The 16,851-nt window shown below is 41.6% G+C and overlaps 1 protein-coding gene across 9 annotated transcripts in view; it reads right to left on the bottom strand.

The window, feature by feature from the left end:
• SMYD3 (SET and MYND domain containing 3) overlaps nt 1-9,091 on the bottom strand; it is a 750,237-nt gene extending 741,146 nt beyond the window's left edge. For 4 of the 9 annotated variants that reach the window (XM_025287263.3, XM_044943078.2, XM_044943077.2 and 1 more), the window contains exon 1: nt 8,819-9,081. In XM_025287263.3, the coding sequence (XP_025143048.1) occupies nt 8,819-8,982 (164 nt within the window). In that variant the 5' untranslated portion in view covers nt 8,983-9,081. Of the gene's footprint in view, nt 1-8,818 lie in introns of all 9 variants that reach the window. The other 5 variants (XM_025287262.3, XM_044943074.2, XM_044943072.2 and 2 more) reach the window with 5 other exon arrangements.
• Between the last annotated feature and the right edge of the window lie 7,760 nt (nt 9,092-16,851).

Here is a 16,851-nt window from a genome sequence, read left to right on the forward strand (position 1 = left end):
ACTGACCAGCCTTAGAGAATAGCCTTGACAGCTGGGAGACACCAGATGACCATATATATAGTCACCCACTAGGAAAGAACCTGTACAAATGCCCAGAATTTTTTTAACCTAAAACTTTGTGGTGTCTCACTTTTAAATACAACTGGCCAAGAATGAACAGACACTTAAGGACTCTTTTCCTTTCCTTTTTCCTTTTCATAGAAAATTTCAAACATTCCCCAAGGTAGAGATAACAGTATAATAAAAAAACCCATCAACTAGCTTCAGAAATTATCAATACATAACAAATCTTACATAACCTGAACTCCCCAATACCTCCCAATTCCATTACTTTAAACACCAGACAGCCTGTCACACCATCCATTATCTATCTCAAAAAGATAAAGCTTTCATTGTTTTTAAACTTTTCATTTTGATATTAATTTCAGATTGATTTTTATCAGTCTTTTTAGAAGTTGTAAGAAATAGTCAAGAATTTTCAGGTGTCCTTCAAAAAGATTCCCCATGTTAGTATCTTACAAAAGTAAAGAACAATTAACAAAATCAAAATATTAACACTGAATCAATACTTTTATCAAATCTATGGGTTTTATTCAAATTTCATCAGTTGTCCCACAAATGTCCAATTCTTTATCCAGGATCACATTTGCATTTAGTTGCCAGGCTCCCTGAATTCGAGAGTTCTTCAGTTTCTGCCTGGCATTCACACCCTTGACATTTTTGCAGGGCACTGCCTAGTTACTTTGCAGACTCTCCCTCAGTTGGCTTCCCAAGTGGCGCTAATGGTAAAGAATCTGCCTGCCAATGCAGGAGACACAAAGGACACAGGTTTGATCCCTGGGTTGGGAAGATCCCCTGGAGGAGGGCATGGCAATTCACTCCAGTATTCTTGCCTGGAGAAGCCCTTGGACAAAAGACCCTGGTGGGCAAAGACTTGGGGTTGCAAAGACTTGGACACAACTGAAGTGACCTAACATGCATGCACAGCTGGGTTTACTGAAGTCTCCTCACAACTAAATTCAGGTTACATGTTCTGGCATCCATACATCACAAAAGTGATGCTGTGTCCTGTTCAGGGCATATCAAGAAGCACATGATGTCAATTTGTGCTGTTACTGGTGATACTAACTTTGATCACCTGTTTAAATAATGCCTGCCAAGTTTTCCCATTGTAAAGTTACTGTGTTTTTCCCTTGTACTTAATAAAAAAAAGTTCTTTTGGGTTTTTCCATAAGCAGCTACGGAAAACCTGAACAACTCGCTGGCTAACCCAGGAAACAAGTTCTAGAAGAACACACGTGTGAATTGCTATCACAAGAAATGTTAAAAGACAAGCGACAGCCAGAAAGAAAATATTTGCAATATTTATCAAACATAAATCTAATAACTCTAATAGACAAAAAAATGTTTTAAACTTGGAGGAAAGAAAAAAACAAAAGTCTTACAGAAAAATGGGCTAAAGATATATACTGATAATTCACAAAGAGATATCAACATGCCCTTTAAGCATATGAAAAGATGTTTAACTTTACTGATAATACAATTGTTTTTCAGGAAAAGAGATCTTTACTTTAACGTACATAAATTTAATAGTACAGGGTATATTGAATTGTAAAATGCAATCATAGGAAGTATATGCAAAATCAGTTACATTTTGTTGACATACAGTAACTTTTTGATAGTGCAATTTAAATGCAAATTAAATCTATACTAAGATACCATTTCTCACCCATCAGACTGGTAAAAATTCAGAACTCTGACTACATAGTAAGTCTGCGAAACTGAGGGAAACAAGCACTCATACACTGCTACAGGAAATGTAAAATGGTACCACCCTCACCCTCATAGGTATTCACACTACGACCTAGCCATCCCACTCCTAGGACTCTACCCCCCGTATACACCTGAAACAATATGAAAATACTTATGTGCAAGGTTGTTCATGACAGCACTATTCACCACTGCAAAATACTGAAAATAACCTAAATGTCCAAGCATAGGAAAACTAGAAACTATGGTACATTCATAAAATGGAGTATTATGGAGGAATAAAAAAGGGTAAGAAAGATCTCTGTAAACATGGAGTGATTTCCGGTAGATTTTTTAAGTGAAGAAAGCAAGTGCAAAAGAGCAAATACACTATGCGATCTTGTGTATATGAATGGAAAATAAGACACACACACATATATGTGTCTCTCTTTACCAGAGAGAGAGAGATACACTAGAAAACAATGAGGTTGGTTACCTGCAAGGGGTGGGAGTGGGGACCAGGATGAATATGGGAGGGGCGACATTTCTCTTTTTCATAATTTGAGTTTTGGAAGCATATGAATGTTCATATATTCAAAATACAAAATTAAATCAAAAGGATAAGGGAGAAAAACTAAAACTGAAAGCAAAGTAAAACAAATGAATTCAACTGGATTTCTAATGGATACAAATAAATACACTGAAAGTGGAGGAAGCGGGGCGGGGTGGGGGAATGTAAAACGAATACAGTATTTAATGATATATTCTCAGCCTCTGGCAGAGTACAAGGAAAGGGGAAATCGCAAACAAATTCCATACTGGTCCTTTTGGTAACAATGTGGGCAAAGCAATTCTGAAACAATTTTAGATGATATACAGAATTGAGCAAATGAGTAAATATGCTGAGGCTTTCAAGGCTCAGAGTTCTCACTGAGGAAGAAAGGATTATGGAATGAAGAAAAGTAAAAAGAACCCTGAAGAGACAAATCTGAATTGAAAGTACTGATGTGAACTCATGACTTCTAAAATACATATTATATATGTATGTGTGTGTGTACCCAGTCATGTCCGATTCTTTTCGACCCCATGGACTGCAGCCTGCCAGGCTCCTCTGTCCAAGGAATTTTTCCAGGCAAGAATACTGGAGTGGACTGCCATTTCCTACTCCAGAGGATCTTCCCAACCCAGGTATTGAACGCACATCTCCTGCATTGGCAGGTGGATTCTTCGCCACTAGCACCACCTGAGAAGTCCATATATGTGTGCATATATGCATATTTGCACAAACCTGCATACTTCTAAACCCTGTCTTCTGCAAAAGTCAAAGAGTGAAGACATTCTTCAGCTACAAGAATTCAAAAGTAGAAACCAAAGCTGATTGAAATTTTCTTTTTCGGCCATCATGTCTTCACAAACAGTATTTTTGTTTACATATGTGCATACATACATATTTTTTTATAAAAAAGGGACTTTAATCGCTAGGTCATGTCTGACACTTTTGCGACCCCATGGACTGTAGCCCACCAGGCTTCTCTGTCCAAGGAATTTTCCAGGCAAGAATACTTGAGTGGGTTGCCATTTCTTTCTCCTTCAAATGCAACTTAAAAAAAAAAAAAGCAGACATAAACTGGCAAGCATTTCAAAATCATCTTCATCCCAAGCAATACCACCCTTTTACAATTCCAAATGAAACAAAGATTTTCTCAAAGTTTATTCAAATCTCTAATTACAAAAAATGATACAAGCTTTGAAAAATACAAAATATATAAAGGACGAAGGGATATCTTCCCCCACCTCTAAGTCTCATTCTCCAAAAGTAATCGTAACAGAATGCTGGGATGTTTTTCCAGAACTTTTCTATACACAAGCACATATACAAAAAGATTTTCAAATACATACATTGTTCTACAACTTTATTTACCCAGTAATGTGTTATTGACATCCATCCACATCTGCAGAAACAGATCCACTTCAGTCTTAACAGCCACATGCTATTCTACAATATGGCTGCAGCATAATTTAACCAGTCTCTATTAATGGGCATTAAAATTCTCTCTCCCTTTCTTTTCATCACCAAATTGCTATGCTAAGTATCCCTGTGCAACCAATGTTATTTTTATTTGTCAGAATCCCCTAAAATAGAGTCAAAAAAACCAGTGCTCAATTTTGCTAGGTACTACCAAATTGCCCTCCAAAGGAGCATACCAATTCAGTTTACAAAGGTATAAAAGCTCTCTAGTCCCTATCTGTGCTTATAAGGGACATAATGGACACTTTTTTTAGAGTCACTATGAGAATTAAGTGAGGTAGTACATAAGGTAAAGCGCTTAAAATCATGCCTGTCACTGCTTAGGGTGTGCTAAGTCACTTCAGTCATGTCCAACTCTTTGCGACCCTAAGGACAGTAGCCCTCCAGGGTCCTCTGTCCATGGGATTTCTCAGGCAAGAATACTGGAGTGAGTTGCCATTTCCTTCTCCAGGGGATCTTCCCAACCCAGGAATTGAACCTACATCTCTTATGTCTCCTGCACTGGTAGGCGTGTTCTTTACCACTAGCGCCCACTGGGAAGCCCCTGCCATTCATTGCTTAGTAAATGATAGTAAATATTACCTATTGAATAATTATTTTCAATCACCATATATTGTGGTAACAAGTGGAAAATGGCTCTTACTTTCCTTTGAAAATCAAGGTTAATCACCATCCAAATCCCTTGACTCTTAACCAGAACCAGAGTGAGAAGTGAGTCATCTTAACAGACAGGCACTAACTCTGTACTTTAGTTCCTGATCCCAATATATCCTGGCAGATTATGCGAAAACCAAAGCCAAATATTATTCGTGGTTCAGAAAAAACATTAAAGAAGAAACCCCAGACTTTCCAAATGTTACATGTACGGTGTTTTACAACAGAGGCTCTCAAAGGATGGTCCAGGGACTCAGAAGCCCTTTCAGGAGGCCCAAAAAGTCAAAACTATTTTGATAATAAGACATTTTTTGTCTGTTTTCTTCTCTTCCTCTCATAGTATACAGTGGAGTCTTCTAGGGGCTAAATGACGTGTGATTTTACAATACACTAAATGCAGGAGCAGTGATGAGAATCTGCGGGTCTTCTACTAAGCCAGATATTAAAGAGATATTCAAAAATGTAAAGCAAGCAAGTTTTCTCAGTAAGTTTTCTTTTGCTTTGAAAATATAGCCCACTTCATTAAAATCCTTGTCAAAATGTAACTATTTATTATGTCTAAATCCTGCCATCCCTTGGTATCTGCTATGGACTGGTTTCAGGACCCCGCCAAACTAAAATCCACATATACTCAAGTCCCTTATGTAAAATGGCATCTTATTTGCACAAAACCTATACACATCCTTCCATATACTTTAAATCCTCTCTAGAATCTAATACAATGTAAATGTATGTTAGGCAAGAATACTGGAGTGGGTTGCCAATCCCTTCTCCAGAGGTTCCCGACCCAGAGATAGAACCCAGGTGTCCTGCATTGCAAGTGTATTCTTTACCATCTGAGCCACCAGGGAAGCCCCATAAATGTATGGAAATAGTTGTAAATAAAAGTTAAATGGTCTGTAAATAGTTGCCTTCACACTGAAAATTCAAGTTTTGCTTTTTGGAACTTTCTGGAATCTTTCTGTTCCCTGAAGATTTTTGATCCATGGATGGCCAGCTGTACACAGTTTCAAAACTGATCAATTTAGTTTTTTAAGCAGCAAAATCAACAAATATAATCACATTATTTATGTGGTTATGGTTTCCTTTACACCTCTTCAGAGTCCTAAGTACATTTTTTTTAAAACCCTTTTAGGAAATCTTTATAATTTTTAAGAGAGTAAAGGAGTCCTGAGACTGAAGTTTAAGAACCACGTCTATGAAATCAGGTGCTTCAAATGACAGCATAAATCAAAAGCAGTCAACCCACGGTATCAACTAGCTCATTGCTTCACTTCTCTCTCTGTGAAGGTCAGAGGCAACCTTGAGAGGAATACCATGCCTTCACAGAAGATTTCATATGGTCTCAAGAGATGCAGTACAACTAGAAAAGGCAAATCCAAGTGCAGGGAAAAACATGAGTGTTCCAATGAGAACAAACCAGTGATCCCTTCATGACAAAAGGGTCTAAAATAAAAACCCAACCCAGCTGGCCAGCTGGCTGTCCCCAGACGTGTGCTGCCGTGTGGGGAACTCAGGATCCCTTACAAACTGTAACAGTAGAAGCCACGATGGCCAAGATGAGAGGAAGTCTGCACTGTTGAGGTCCAGGCACCAGCCTCCTCCCTGTCTCCAATGGTCGCTCTGTTCTTGAGCCCTTGAACAAGCACCAGGCTCTCTGAAGAAGGAGAACTTACTGCTATCCACAAAGCAGGTCATGCTGTCTGATTAAGAACGTCCTCTGCTGTGGCATTCACATGGACCAAATGTTTTCAGGCTCAGGGCTCTGACATACAGCCCTTCCCCAAACCTCCTTGCAGAAGAAAAGGAAGAAGCAAAAGAAACAGGAATTATAACTCCCACTTAAAAAAGGAAAAATGGAAGTCATATCCAATGAGACCTTTCCCAACCCACCTCATTATCGATCCTTCTACTTTATTTATTCCAAGTCCTTGACCCACCAGTAAACCCATTAGCCCTTGCCCAGGAATCTGCAAATCCTGATTTCAAGGCATCTCTCAAGGTTTTATGACCCTTGAGAGGTCAACACTGCAGCAGTTCACTTGCAGCTGGTACTGGTATATTTCAGAAAACCAGCTGTAAACCCAGAGAATGCCTTTTATACACTATTTGAACACTGCCTGGGTTCAATCCCTGGTCCAGAAATTGAGATCCTGCAAGCCTTGCAGCACAGCACATCCCCTCCCACACCCCAAAAATAAAAACGAACATCACAAAGAAGCATGGTTGAGACAGCAACTTTCCAGCAATAACCACTTCCCCAAGCAGTTGGGCCCCTTGTCAGGGTGCTGATAATACATGCTGCAGAACCCAGAGCTACCAGGCAGCATCAGAGGCCACAGACTCCCGGAGTCCCAACTCCAACTACTTTTGCAGTGCAATTTTAACCGTGGAACTCCCCTGGCTCCCGCCCATTTTCAGCCCTGGGTTTCCTCCAGACTTTAAAAGAATGCTGAGAACTCCCCAATACTATTTCATGAAATACCTTTTTTTGCTTTTAATTTAAATCATTAAACTTTTTCTTAATAAGAAAAATAAGTGATAGCAGTAATGGAATTGTATGGTAAATCAAGAAGCACCCCACATACGAAGGGCTGGGTTTGTGTAGTTTATTTTGGAAAACGTATGATTTCATCTGTCTTATGACTCAAGTTTAGCTCTGATAATTTAATGAATAATTGGTCATACTGTATTTATTACAAAACTTTTCTAGTCCAACTATGAAATAACTTGGCAGTCTGGTTTTATCTGCAAGATGCTCCACATCTTCCCCAATTAATGCTGTAGGGTTTAAGAAAATGAAAGTTCTCTTAGACTGCATTCAAACTCTAGATACACCCCCACAGGACCGAACAGGAGGAAAAGCCCAGTTTTCTAACTTGCTTGAATGAGAATTAAAGATCTATACCTTTCAATGCTGAAGCCTTCAGCATTTCATTACTTGAAAGGAATGAATTGTTTTCAACCACACATTCTACAGAAATGTCAAGGTGTTCTCAACGAATTGTTGTTGTTGTTACTGTGATCATTACTTTAGGAAGCAACAAATAAAATACCAATTAAGTAACTTTAAAATATGAAATTAAATAAATTCCTCAATTATGAACCAAATAAGGACATAACAGTATTAATGGTCAAGCTATTGACTTAAGCTTTGCACTTAACCCCCTCACCTCCACCATCCCAATCCCAGCATAATGGGTCTGGAAAAGATGTCCTGGGAAAAAAAATCATCCTGCCCATCTCAAACAGAGCTTTTCTCCTTGACCTATAATAGCTCAATAACAATTGTTTCTTGAATACAATTCCTATGACTGTGCATACATATTAACACATTTCCATAAACTGCTGTCACATAGCACTTTACATTGGTCCAATGTGTCCAGGCTGATAAAACATTTTCACATAAATTCTTGCCTCTAGATAGATGGTTAAGAATTAGAGCTGCCTGCACAGTTATTAAAGGCAAAGCACACTATGGAACCTCAATAACCTATGCTCCTACTGTACAGTACTTAGCGTGTGCTAAGTCGCTCCAGTCGTGTCCGACACTGTGCGACCCTATGGACTGGAATCTCCAGATCCATGGAATTCTCCAGGCAAGAATACTGAAATGGGTTGCCATGCCCTCCTCCAGGGGATCTTCCCGACCCAGGGATCGAACCCAGGTCTCCTATGTCTCTACTGGCAGGCGGGTTCTTTACCACTAGCGCCCCCTGGGAAGCATCTCAATTTCAGCCCTTCTGATACACTGTAATTAATCATCTCACTCACTCATCTGCTCCTTAAGGATTCTTAAGGATGTCCCGTTCATCTTCTTCTTATCTACACGCCCAACAGAATCTGGACCACAAGAAGTGCTCCGTAAACACCAAGAGTCTCCCGCCTCCTGCAAGCTCAGTACTTTCCTGGCTAGGCCTCCGCTGTGATCCAGATTTACACCATCCCTGCTCCCACTCATCCCTACCTCCGCCAACTGTGACTTCCGCAACTGCACCAAAGAAGCTTATACCCCAGAACGCAGACTGTTTTGCTCCCCAGCAAAACTACCCACGACTCAACGCTTCCTCTTAAGTCTGCCCACCGGCTCTCCCCAACCCATCCTGCAGTGGGTCCAGCTCTGCCCTGCACAGCTGCACGCGATGAGCCTGGGGTCCCTTCAGCCACCCGCCGCGGCAGTTCAGGCGACGGCCAGGAGGAGCCCGTCTGCCGCGAGGTGCCCTCGGGGAGTCGCGAGTCTAAGGGAAGTGCGGGGCTGGGCATCTGGGCACACCGCGGAGATCTAGTGCAGCCACGGCACTGGAGAGTCCGGGGAGAGCTGCCCCGCTACGTCCCCGGCATCCCGGACCCCGCACTGTTCTGGACTCAGGCGAGGGCGATACGTACCCGAGAAGGCAGCGGTCGCAGACGACACCACGACTCCCCTTGCTCACCGTGTACGCCAAAGGATCTGAGCGGAAAAGCAGTTCTCCCGGCCGCAGCGGTGCCAACGCGCGCAGCCCGTTTCCCCTATCGGTGGTGCTGAACTTTTCCACTTTCGATGGCTCCATCCTTGCCGAGATCGGACACCTCTGCGTCTGTCGGGACTAGCAGCTAGGGTCTCGTGGGCCACCTGAGCCGCGCGCCTGCGCTCTGCGCTCACGTACGCCCGAGGGGCGGGGCGGGCGCGTGCGGCCTCTGAGCATGCCCAGATGGGGTCCCTTCAAGGCTGGCTGCGCCGGCCGGGGAGAAGAGGGTGTGGGCTGTCATTTGTGCTCTCTTGACCTTTCGTTCCTAAGGCGGCGCTGCATGGAGAGGCGGTTTTTCCCCCCGCTAACATTTTATTATGATCATTTTTCAATGCAGACAGAAAGTTGAGAGCACAGTGCAGTGAGCACCTATACACCCTCCACCTAGATCACACAGTTCTTAGCATTTTGCAGTTTCTGCTCATTTTCTCCCGCTATGTATGTATGCTTATAACAGTGATTCAGACACTTCAAAGTAAGTTGTTGTGTTGAACCATTTGAAAATGGCAGACATCATAACGTTTCACAACTCTTTACATCATGACATGTCAAAAGTACTGTAACATGCATTTCCGCAGAATAACAGTATTCTGTAAAACAACATCATCACATCTAAGAAAATTATTCTGATTGAGAGAGTAGCACTGCCATATATAAAACAGATAACTAATGGGAAGCTGTTATATTGCACACGGAGCTCAGTTCTCTCCTCTGTGATGACCTAGAAGTGTTGGATAGGGATTGGGGGTGGGAGGGAGGCTCAAAAGGGAAGGTATATATGTATAAATATAGCTAATTCTTGCTGTTTGTTGGATTCACGTTGTGAAAACTAATGCAACATTGTAAAGCAATTATATTTCAAATTTAAATAAATTAAAAAACTGAAGCCAAGAGGTTGTCTGTCCATTCTCCTTTGGAAGATAATAGGTAATGATCATCATAATAGGTAATGATACCTATTATATGACCTTACCTGGTCTGTTCAACTTCTGAGCCTCAGTTTCTGCATCAAAAAATGGGGAAAATAATACTGCCTCCCACACAGTGCTGTTGTGTAGATTTAGTTAGAACAAGTAAAGTAGCAGTGTTGACACAGAGTATTTAATATATATGTCAGTTACAACTATGATCATTATTATTTGTGCTTATTTTCAATCACTTTAAAATTATATAAAAATAAAGATATTCCAAATTTTAAAAATTTATTCTGGGAATTCCTGGTGATCCAGTAGTTAAGACTGTACTTTCACTGCCAAGGGTGTGGGTTCAATCCCTGGTCCAGGAACTAAGAACCCGCAAGACATGTGACCAAAAAAAAATCATTCTATAATAGCAAGCAAAAAACATATTCACTCTAAGAATGGCTTTGCTAACTTTTTCTTCATAAAACAAGATTGCATTTTCTTTTTCATGACAGTGACTCTTTTAAAATTCTAAGCTAGGATTCTTGTTAAAATGTCCCACATTCTGTATTTGCCTGTTATTTTCTCCTAGTGTCATTTCCCTTGTTCCGCAGTTCCCTGCATGCCCTATAAAATTCAGGCTAGATCTAGATGTTAGAAAATGGAGGTTTCACTTGATTTAAGTGTTTTTTAGTAAAAATTCACACTACAAATTATAGATTGTTCACTTCATATTGCATCAGATCATATCAGAGCATGCATAATATCAGGTTGTTTGCTACTAATAAAATTAAGTTTGATCAGCTGGTAAAAGTGGGGGCTGCTAAAACTCTTCCTTGTAAATGTGCATTTTACCTTTGCTATTAGTAATTTTTGAGGTAATATTCTTGCACCCTAAGAATAGCTTGACTTTTCACAACCTTGAGAGGCAAACTTCTGGCACTTCCTAAAGTAGTGCCAGCAGTGGCTGTGCTGTAGCGGAAAGAGCTGTGGGTCAGGATTTCAAAACATGACTTTGAGTCCCAGGTCTGCTGTGTGAGCTCTGGCGACTTTTCCAAGCCTGTTTAGTAACGTTATAATGAAGACTATAATATCTTACAAAGTGATGAGAGGAAATCCTATGAAAGTATTTTTAAAAATCTTTAATTCACCTTACAAATGTAGCTCCGGAGTCGTTATTCTGAGGTAAAGCTTTTACATCTATAAGTTTAGGTTAATGCCTCAGCATTCAACAACACTGCTGGTATAATCATCTCATACCAGTATTTAGCATTAAGCATGATACATAGAAGCAACTCACAAACCTCTTACTGAACTAAATAACATGTCATAAGGAGTTCCAGAGAACCGGGGGCTAATTGTACCATAGAATATTCCCTGTCACTAGAGCATGTGAAGAGTTCTCAAGGGAAACATGATGCTGGGCTCCATACTCAGAGATGAGATGACTTAGTCCTTCCTTTCTGGGATGTGGTTCCAGCTACCCGGACATGACCCCTTTTCCTCTAATGTATGACTTGTTCCCCTTCCCTCTGATGCAGAAAGTCAGCTGCCCCACATCTTAGAGGAATCATCCTGTTCCTGCAGTCTCACTGTTTCCTAGTGTGTGCATATATAAGTTTCTCATTTCCCAGTGGTTGGGACTTGGCTGGTGGTGAGCCATCACCTCCCATGAAGAAAAAAGCAATATCCCAGACAATGATACAATAAGAAAGGAAGAGCCCTACACTTCCAACTGTTCACCTAACTGGACATTTCCATGGAAGAGACAGCTTGGTTAAATAACTCTTATTTTGATCTGTGTTAAAGAGAGAAAACCAATGTCACTACATCCCAGCCTCTTTAGTATCTAAAGTGCAATACCTGGGTTCTGCCCATCTGGCCTTCCCATGCAGAGTTATAGAGGCACTTTTTGATAATACATACCTTTATTTTTCTTCATTCCCTGCTCACATTCATTGTTCAGGAACAACAGGAGCCAGGGCAGGCAAGAAATGCCTGGAACAAGTATCAGATACTTTCAAGAGAACCAAGAGAAGTTAGGAACTCTCATCAAGCTGCTTATACCACAAGAGGTCATCTATGCTTCCAGAAAAGCTCAGTGTCCAAGAGGTATGCACAAGAGATCTCTGTTAGGGCCCATACATGGCAACATGGAGTCAAAACTTTTATCTCAGAAGCAGATGCTAGGCATCAGAAAGATAGCTACAAAGCAAAACACATGGGCACAGTTTCAGGGGTGCAAACTTCCATCTTCCTGCAATCTTAAATAATGCATTGCTCATAATTAGCATGCAGAGATTTGACAGATGAATGAATGGCAGGGTCTCGGTCCCTATTCTTGTGGGTTGTTTCATGAAACTTGAGTGTGATGCTGTGTGCCTGTGAGCAGTACACTGGCAGGAGAAGGCATGGGCTTCTCAACTGGAGGTTTAAGGCTCAGAAAGAATGTAGGATTTAAGTTTTGGGGGCTCTTTATTGTTTGGGGGTATTTTTCACTGCACTGGGTCTTTATTGCAGCACAGGGGGCTCTTTGTTGGGGCCACTTGGGCTTTTACAGTTGTGGTACAGAAGTTTAGTTGCTCTGTGGCGTGTGGGATCTTAGCTCCCCAGCCAAGGATTGAACCCACATGCCCTGCATTGCCACGTGGATTCTTAATCACTGGACTACCAGGTAAGTCCAAGAATTTCAGTTATTGAGATGTTATGTGAAGCCAAGATAACTCAATGTTGAGCCACAGAATGTAAAGTTGGAATGAGTTAAATAATCCCTGATTTGAGTTTAGAATACTGAGCCTAGTGTTGAGGATCTTTGGGACCCAACTGTGAACAAAAAGAGGGCTTCAAGAATTGGGGAAGTAGCCTAAACCCTGCAAAGCATCTTTCTTACCAAATAGGTCACCCACTGTCCCATGCTTGGCCAGTGGACACAGACTAAGGAAACTTCATACTCAGAGTCCTTAAAGGGACTTAAAAAGCTCCTTTCCAAGGCTCTTGCTGCTGCTGCTGCTGCTAAGTCGCTTCAGTCGTGTCCGACTCTGTGCGACCCCATAGACGGCAGCCCACCAGACTCCCCCGTCCCTGGGATTCTCCAGGAAAGAACACTGGAGTGGGGTGCCATTTCCTTCTCCAATGCATGAAAGTGAAAAGGGAAAGTGAAGTCGCTCAGTCATGTCCAACTCTTAGCAACCCCATGGACTGCAGCCTACCAGGCTCTTCCATCCATGGGATTTTCCAGGCAAGAGTACTGGACTGGGGTGCCATTGTCTTCTCCGTCCAAGGCTCTTAGTTTTCCTCAATGAACAAAGGAAGGAAGCAGGGGTCTCAGGCACATAGAAGCCATGGAGTACTGGGGGTCATCCTCTATTTCCTGGTGGCAGTCTTGAGACTGTCAGCAGTCCCTCCACATCCACATCTTCCATCCCAAGGAGAAAAGGCTAAATGAGTCACTGCTTGGGACCACTATGATCCAGACTTCACTCACTAATCCAAGACCAACCTGGAAGAGACAGGGTTCAGGGAATGGGGAGGACCAGGTACTTCATGGAACTGGACCTGGGGCAGTGTGGAGGGAGATCAAAGGGCTGGAGCCCCAAGGGGCTTGCCTTCAGGTGAGAAGCACAGCCAGTACAAAATAATGCAGAGGAAGTTAGAGACATGGAATCACCAATTAGTTAAGAGGATGAAAGAAAAAAATTCAAACTACTGCTAATGAAAAGAAAAAAAACACATTTTAGGCAACCATGTTAGAGGGAAGACTGAATTATCTTTTCACCCTCGCTATAGAAACTGATAATGTTATATTATGATATTATAATATAAACTTGCTCTCTGGGCTCAGAATTAGTTTGGGGTAACATGGCTAACGCGCAGTTGTGGATGTGTCTGGTGATGGAAATAAAGTTTGATGCTGTAAGGAACAATATTGCATAAGAATCTGGAATGTTAGGTCCATGAATCAAACAGGAGGTCAAACAGGAGATGGCAAGAGTGAACACTAATATTTCAGGAATCAGCAAACTAAAAATGGACTAGAATGGGTGAATTTAATTCAGATGACCATTATATCTACCACAGTGGGCAAGAATCCCTTAGAAGAAATGGAGTAGCCCCTCATAATAAACAAGAGTCCAAAATGCAGTACTTGGGTGCAATCTCAAAAATGACAGAATGATCTCTGTTCATTTCCAAGGCAAACCACAGAGTATCACAGTAATCCAAGTCTGTGCCCCAACCACTAATGACAAAGAAGCTGAAGTTGAATGGTTCTATGAGGACCTATAATACCATCTAGAACTAACACCAAAAAAAGATGTCCTTTTCATCACAGGGGACTGGAATGCAAAAGTAGGAAGTCAAGAGATACCTGGAGTAACAGGCAAGTTTGGCCTTGGAATACAAAATGAAATAGAGCAAAGGCTAATAGAGTGTTTCTCAAGAGAACACACTGGTCATAGCAAACACCCTTTTCCAACAAAACAAGAGACAACTCTACACATGAACATCACCAGATGGTCAATACCGAAATCGGATTGATTATATTCTTTGCAGCCAAAGATGGAGAAGCTCAATACAGTCAGCAAAAACAATACCAGGAGCTGACTGTGGCTTAGACCATGAACTCCTAAATGCCAAATTCAGACTTAAATTGAAGAAAGTAGGAAAACCACTAGATAACTCAGTTATGACCTAAATCAAATGCCTTATGATTGTACAGTGTGAGTGACAAACAGATTCAAGGGATTAGATCTGAGAGCGCCTGAAGAACCATGGACGGAGGTTCATGACACTGTACAGGAGGCAGGGATCAAGACCGTCCCCAAGAAAAAGAAATGCAAAAACGCAAAATGGTTGAATGAGGAGGCCTTCAATAGCTGAGAAAAGAAGAGAAGAGAAAGACAAAGGAGAAACGGTATGGACCTAATGGAAGCAGAAGATATTAAGAAGAGGTGGCAAGAATACAGAGAAGAACTATACAAAAGAGACCTTAATGACCCAGATATCCACATTGGTGTAATCACTCACCTAGAGCCAGACATCCTGGAATGCAAAGTCAAGTGGGCCTTAGGAAGCATCAGTACAAACAAAGCTAGTGAAGGGGATGGAATTCCAGTTAAGCTACTCCAAGTTCTAAAAGGCACTGTTAAAGTGCTACACTCAATATGCCAGCAAATTTGGAAAACTCAGCAGTGGCCACAGGACTGGAAAAGGTCAGTTTTCATTCCAATCGCAAAGAAAGGCAATACAAAGAATGTTCCGACTACCACACAATTGTACTCATCTTACATGCTAGCAAAGTAATGCTCAAAATTCTCCAAGCAAGGCTACATACAACAGTACGTGGACTGAGAACTTCCAGAGGTTCAAGCTGGATTTAGAAAAGGGATAGGAACCAAAGATCAAATTGCCAATATCCGCTGGATCATCAAAAAAGCAAGAGAGTTCCAGAAAAACATCTACTTCTGCTTTATTGACTACCCCAAAGCCTTTGACTGTGTGGATCACAACAAACTGTGGAAAATTCTTCAAGAGAAGGGAATGCCAGACTACCTTACCCACCTACTCAGAAATCTGTATGCAGGTCAAGAAGCAACAGTTAGAACTGGACATGGAACAACAGACTGGTTCCAAATTGGGAAAGGAGTACGTCAAGGCTATATATTGTCACCCTACTTATTTAACTTATATGCAGACTACATCGTGCAAAATGCTGGGCTGGAGGAAGCACAAGCTGGAATCAAGATTTCTGGGAGAAATATCAATAACCTCAGATACACAGATGACACCACCCTTATGGCAGAAAGCAAAGAAGAAACTAAAGGGCCTCTTAATGAAAGCGCAAGAGGAGAGTGAACAAGCTGGCTTAAAACTCAACATTCAGAAACGAAGATCATAGCATCTGGTCCCATGACTTCATGGCAAATAGATGGGGAAACAGTGGAAACAATGACAGACTTTATCTGGGGGTGGGGCTCCAAAATCACTGCAGATGATCACTACAGCCATGAAATTAAAAGATACTTGCTCCTTGGAAGAAAAGCTATGACAAACCTAGACAGCATATTAAAAAGCAGAGAATGTCTCTGAGTTCACTCAGACTCATGTCCATCGAGTTGGTCATGCCATCCAGCCATCTCATCCTCTGTCGTCCCCTTCTCCTCCTGCCCCCAATCACTCCCAGCATCAGAGTCTTTTCCAATGAGTCAACTCTTCACATGAGGTGGTCCAAGTACTGGAGTTTCAGCTTTAGCATCATTCCTTCCAAAGAACACCCAGGACTGATCTCCTTTAGGATGGACTGGTTGGATCTCCTTGCAGTCCAAGGGACTCTCAAGAGTCTTCTCCAACACCACAGTTCAAAAGCATCAATTCTTCCACGCTCAGCTTTCTTCACAATCCAATTCTCACATCCATACATGACTACTGGAAAAACCATAGTCTTGACTAGACGGACCTTTGTTGGCAAAGTAATGTCTCTGCTTTTGAATATGCTATCTAGGTTGGTCATAACTATCTCCAAGGAGTAAGCGTCTTTTAATTTCATGGCTGCAGTCACCATCTTCAGTGATTTTGGAGCCCAAAAAAATAAAGTCTGACACTGTTTCCACTGTTTCCCCCTCTATTTCCCATGAAGTGATGGGACCAGATGTCATGATCTTCGTTTTCTGAATGTTGAGCTTTAAGCCAACTTTTTCACTCTCCTCTTTCACTTTCATCAAGAGGCTTTTGAGTTCCTCTTCACTTTCTGCCATAAGGGTGGTGTCATCTGCATATCTGAGGTTATTGATATTTCTCCCAGAAATCTTGATTCCAGCTTGTGCTTCTTCTAGCCCAGCGTTTCTCATGAGGTACTCTGCACAGAAGTTAAATAAGCAGGGTGACAATATACAGCCTTGATATACTCCTTTTTCTATTTGGAACCAGTCTGTTGTTCCATGTCCAGTTCTAACTGTTGCTTCCTGACCTGCATATAGGTTTCTCAGGGGGCAGGTCAGGTGGTCTGGTATTC

This window comes from Bubalus bubalis, chromosome 5, assembly GCF_019923935.1.
Source record: "Bubalus bubalis isolate 160015118507 breed Murrah chromosome 5, NDDB_SH_1, whole genome shotgun sequence".
Classification (NCBI taxonomy): domain Eukaryota; kingdom Metazoa; phylum Chordata; class Mammalia; order Artiodactyla; family Bovidae; genus Bubalus; species Bubalus bubalis.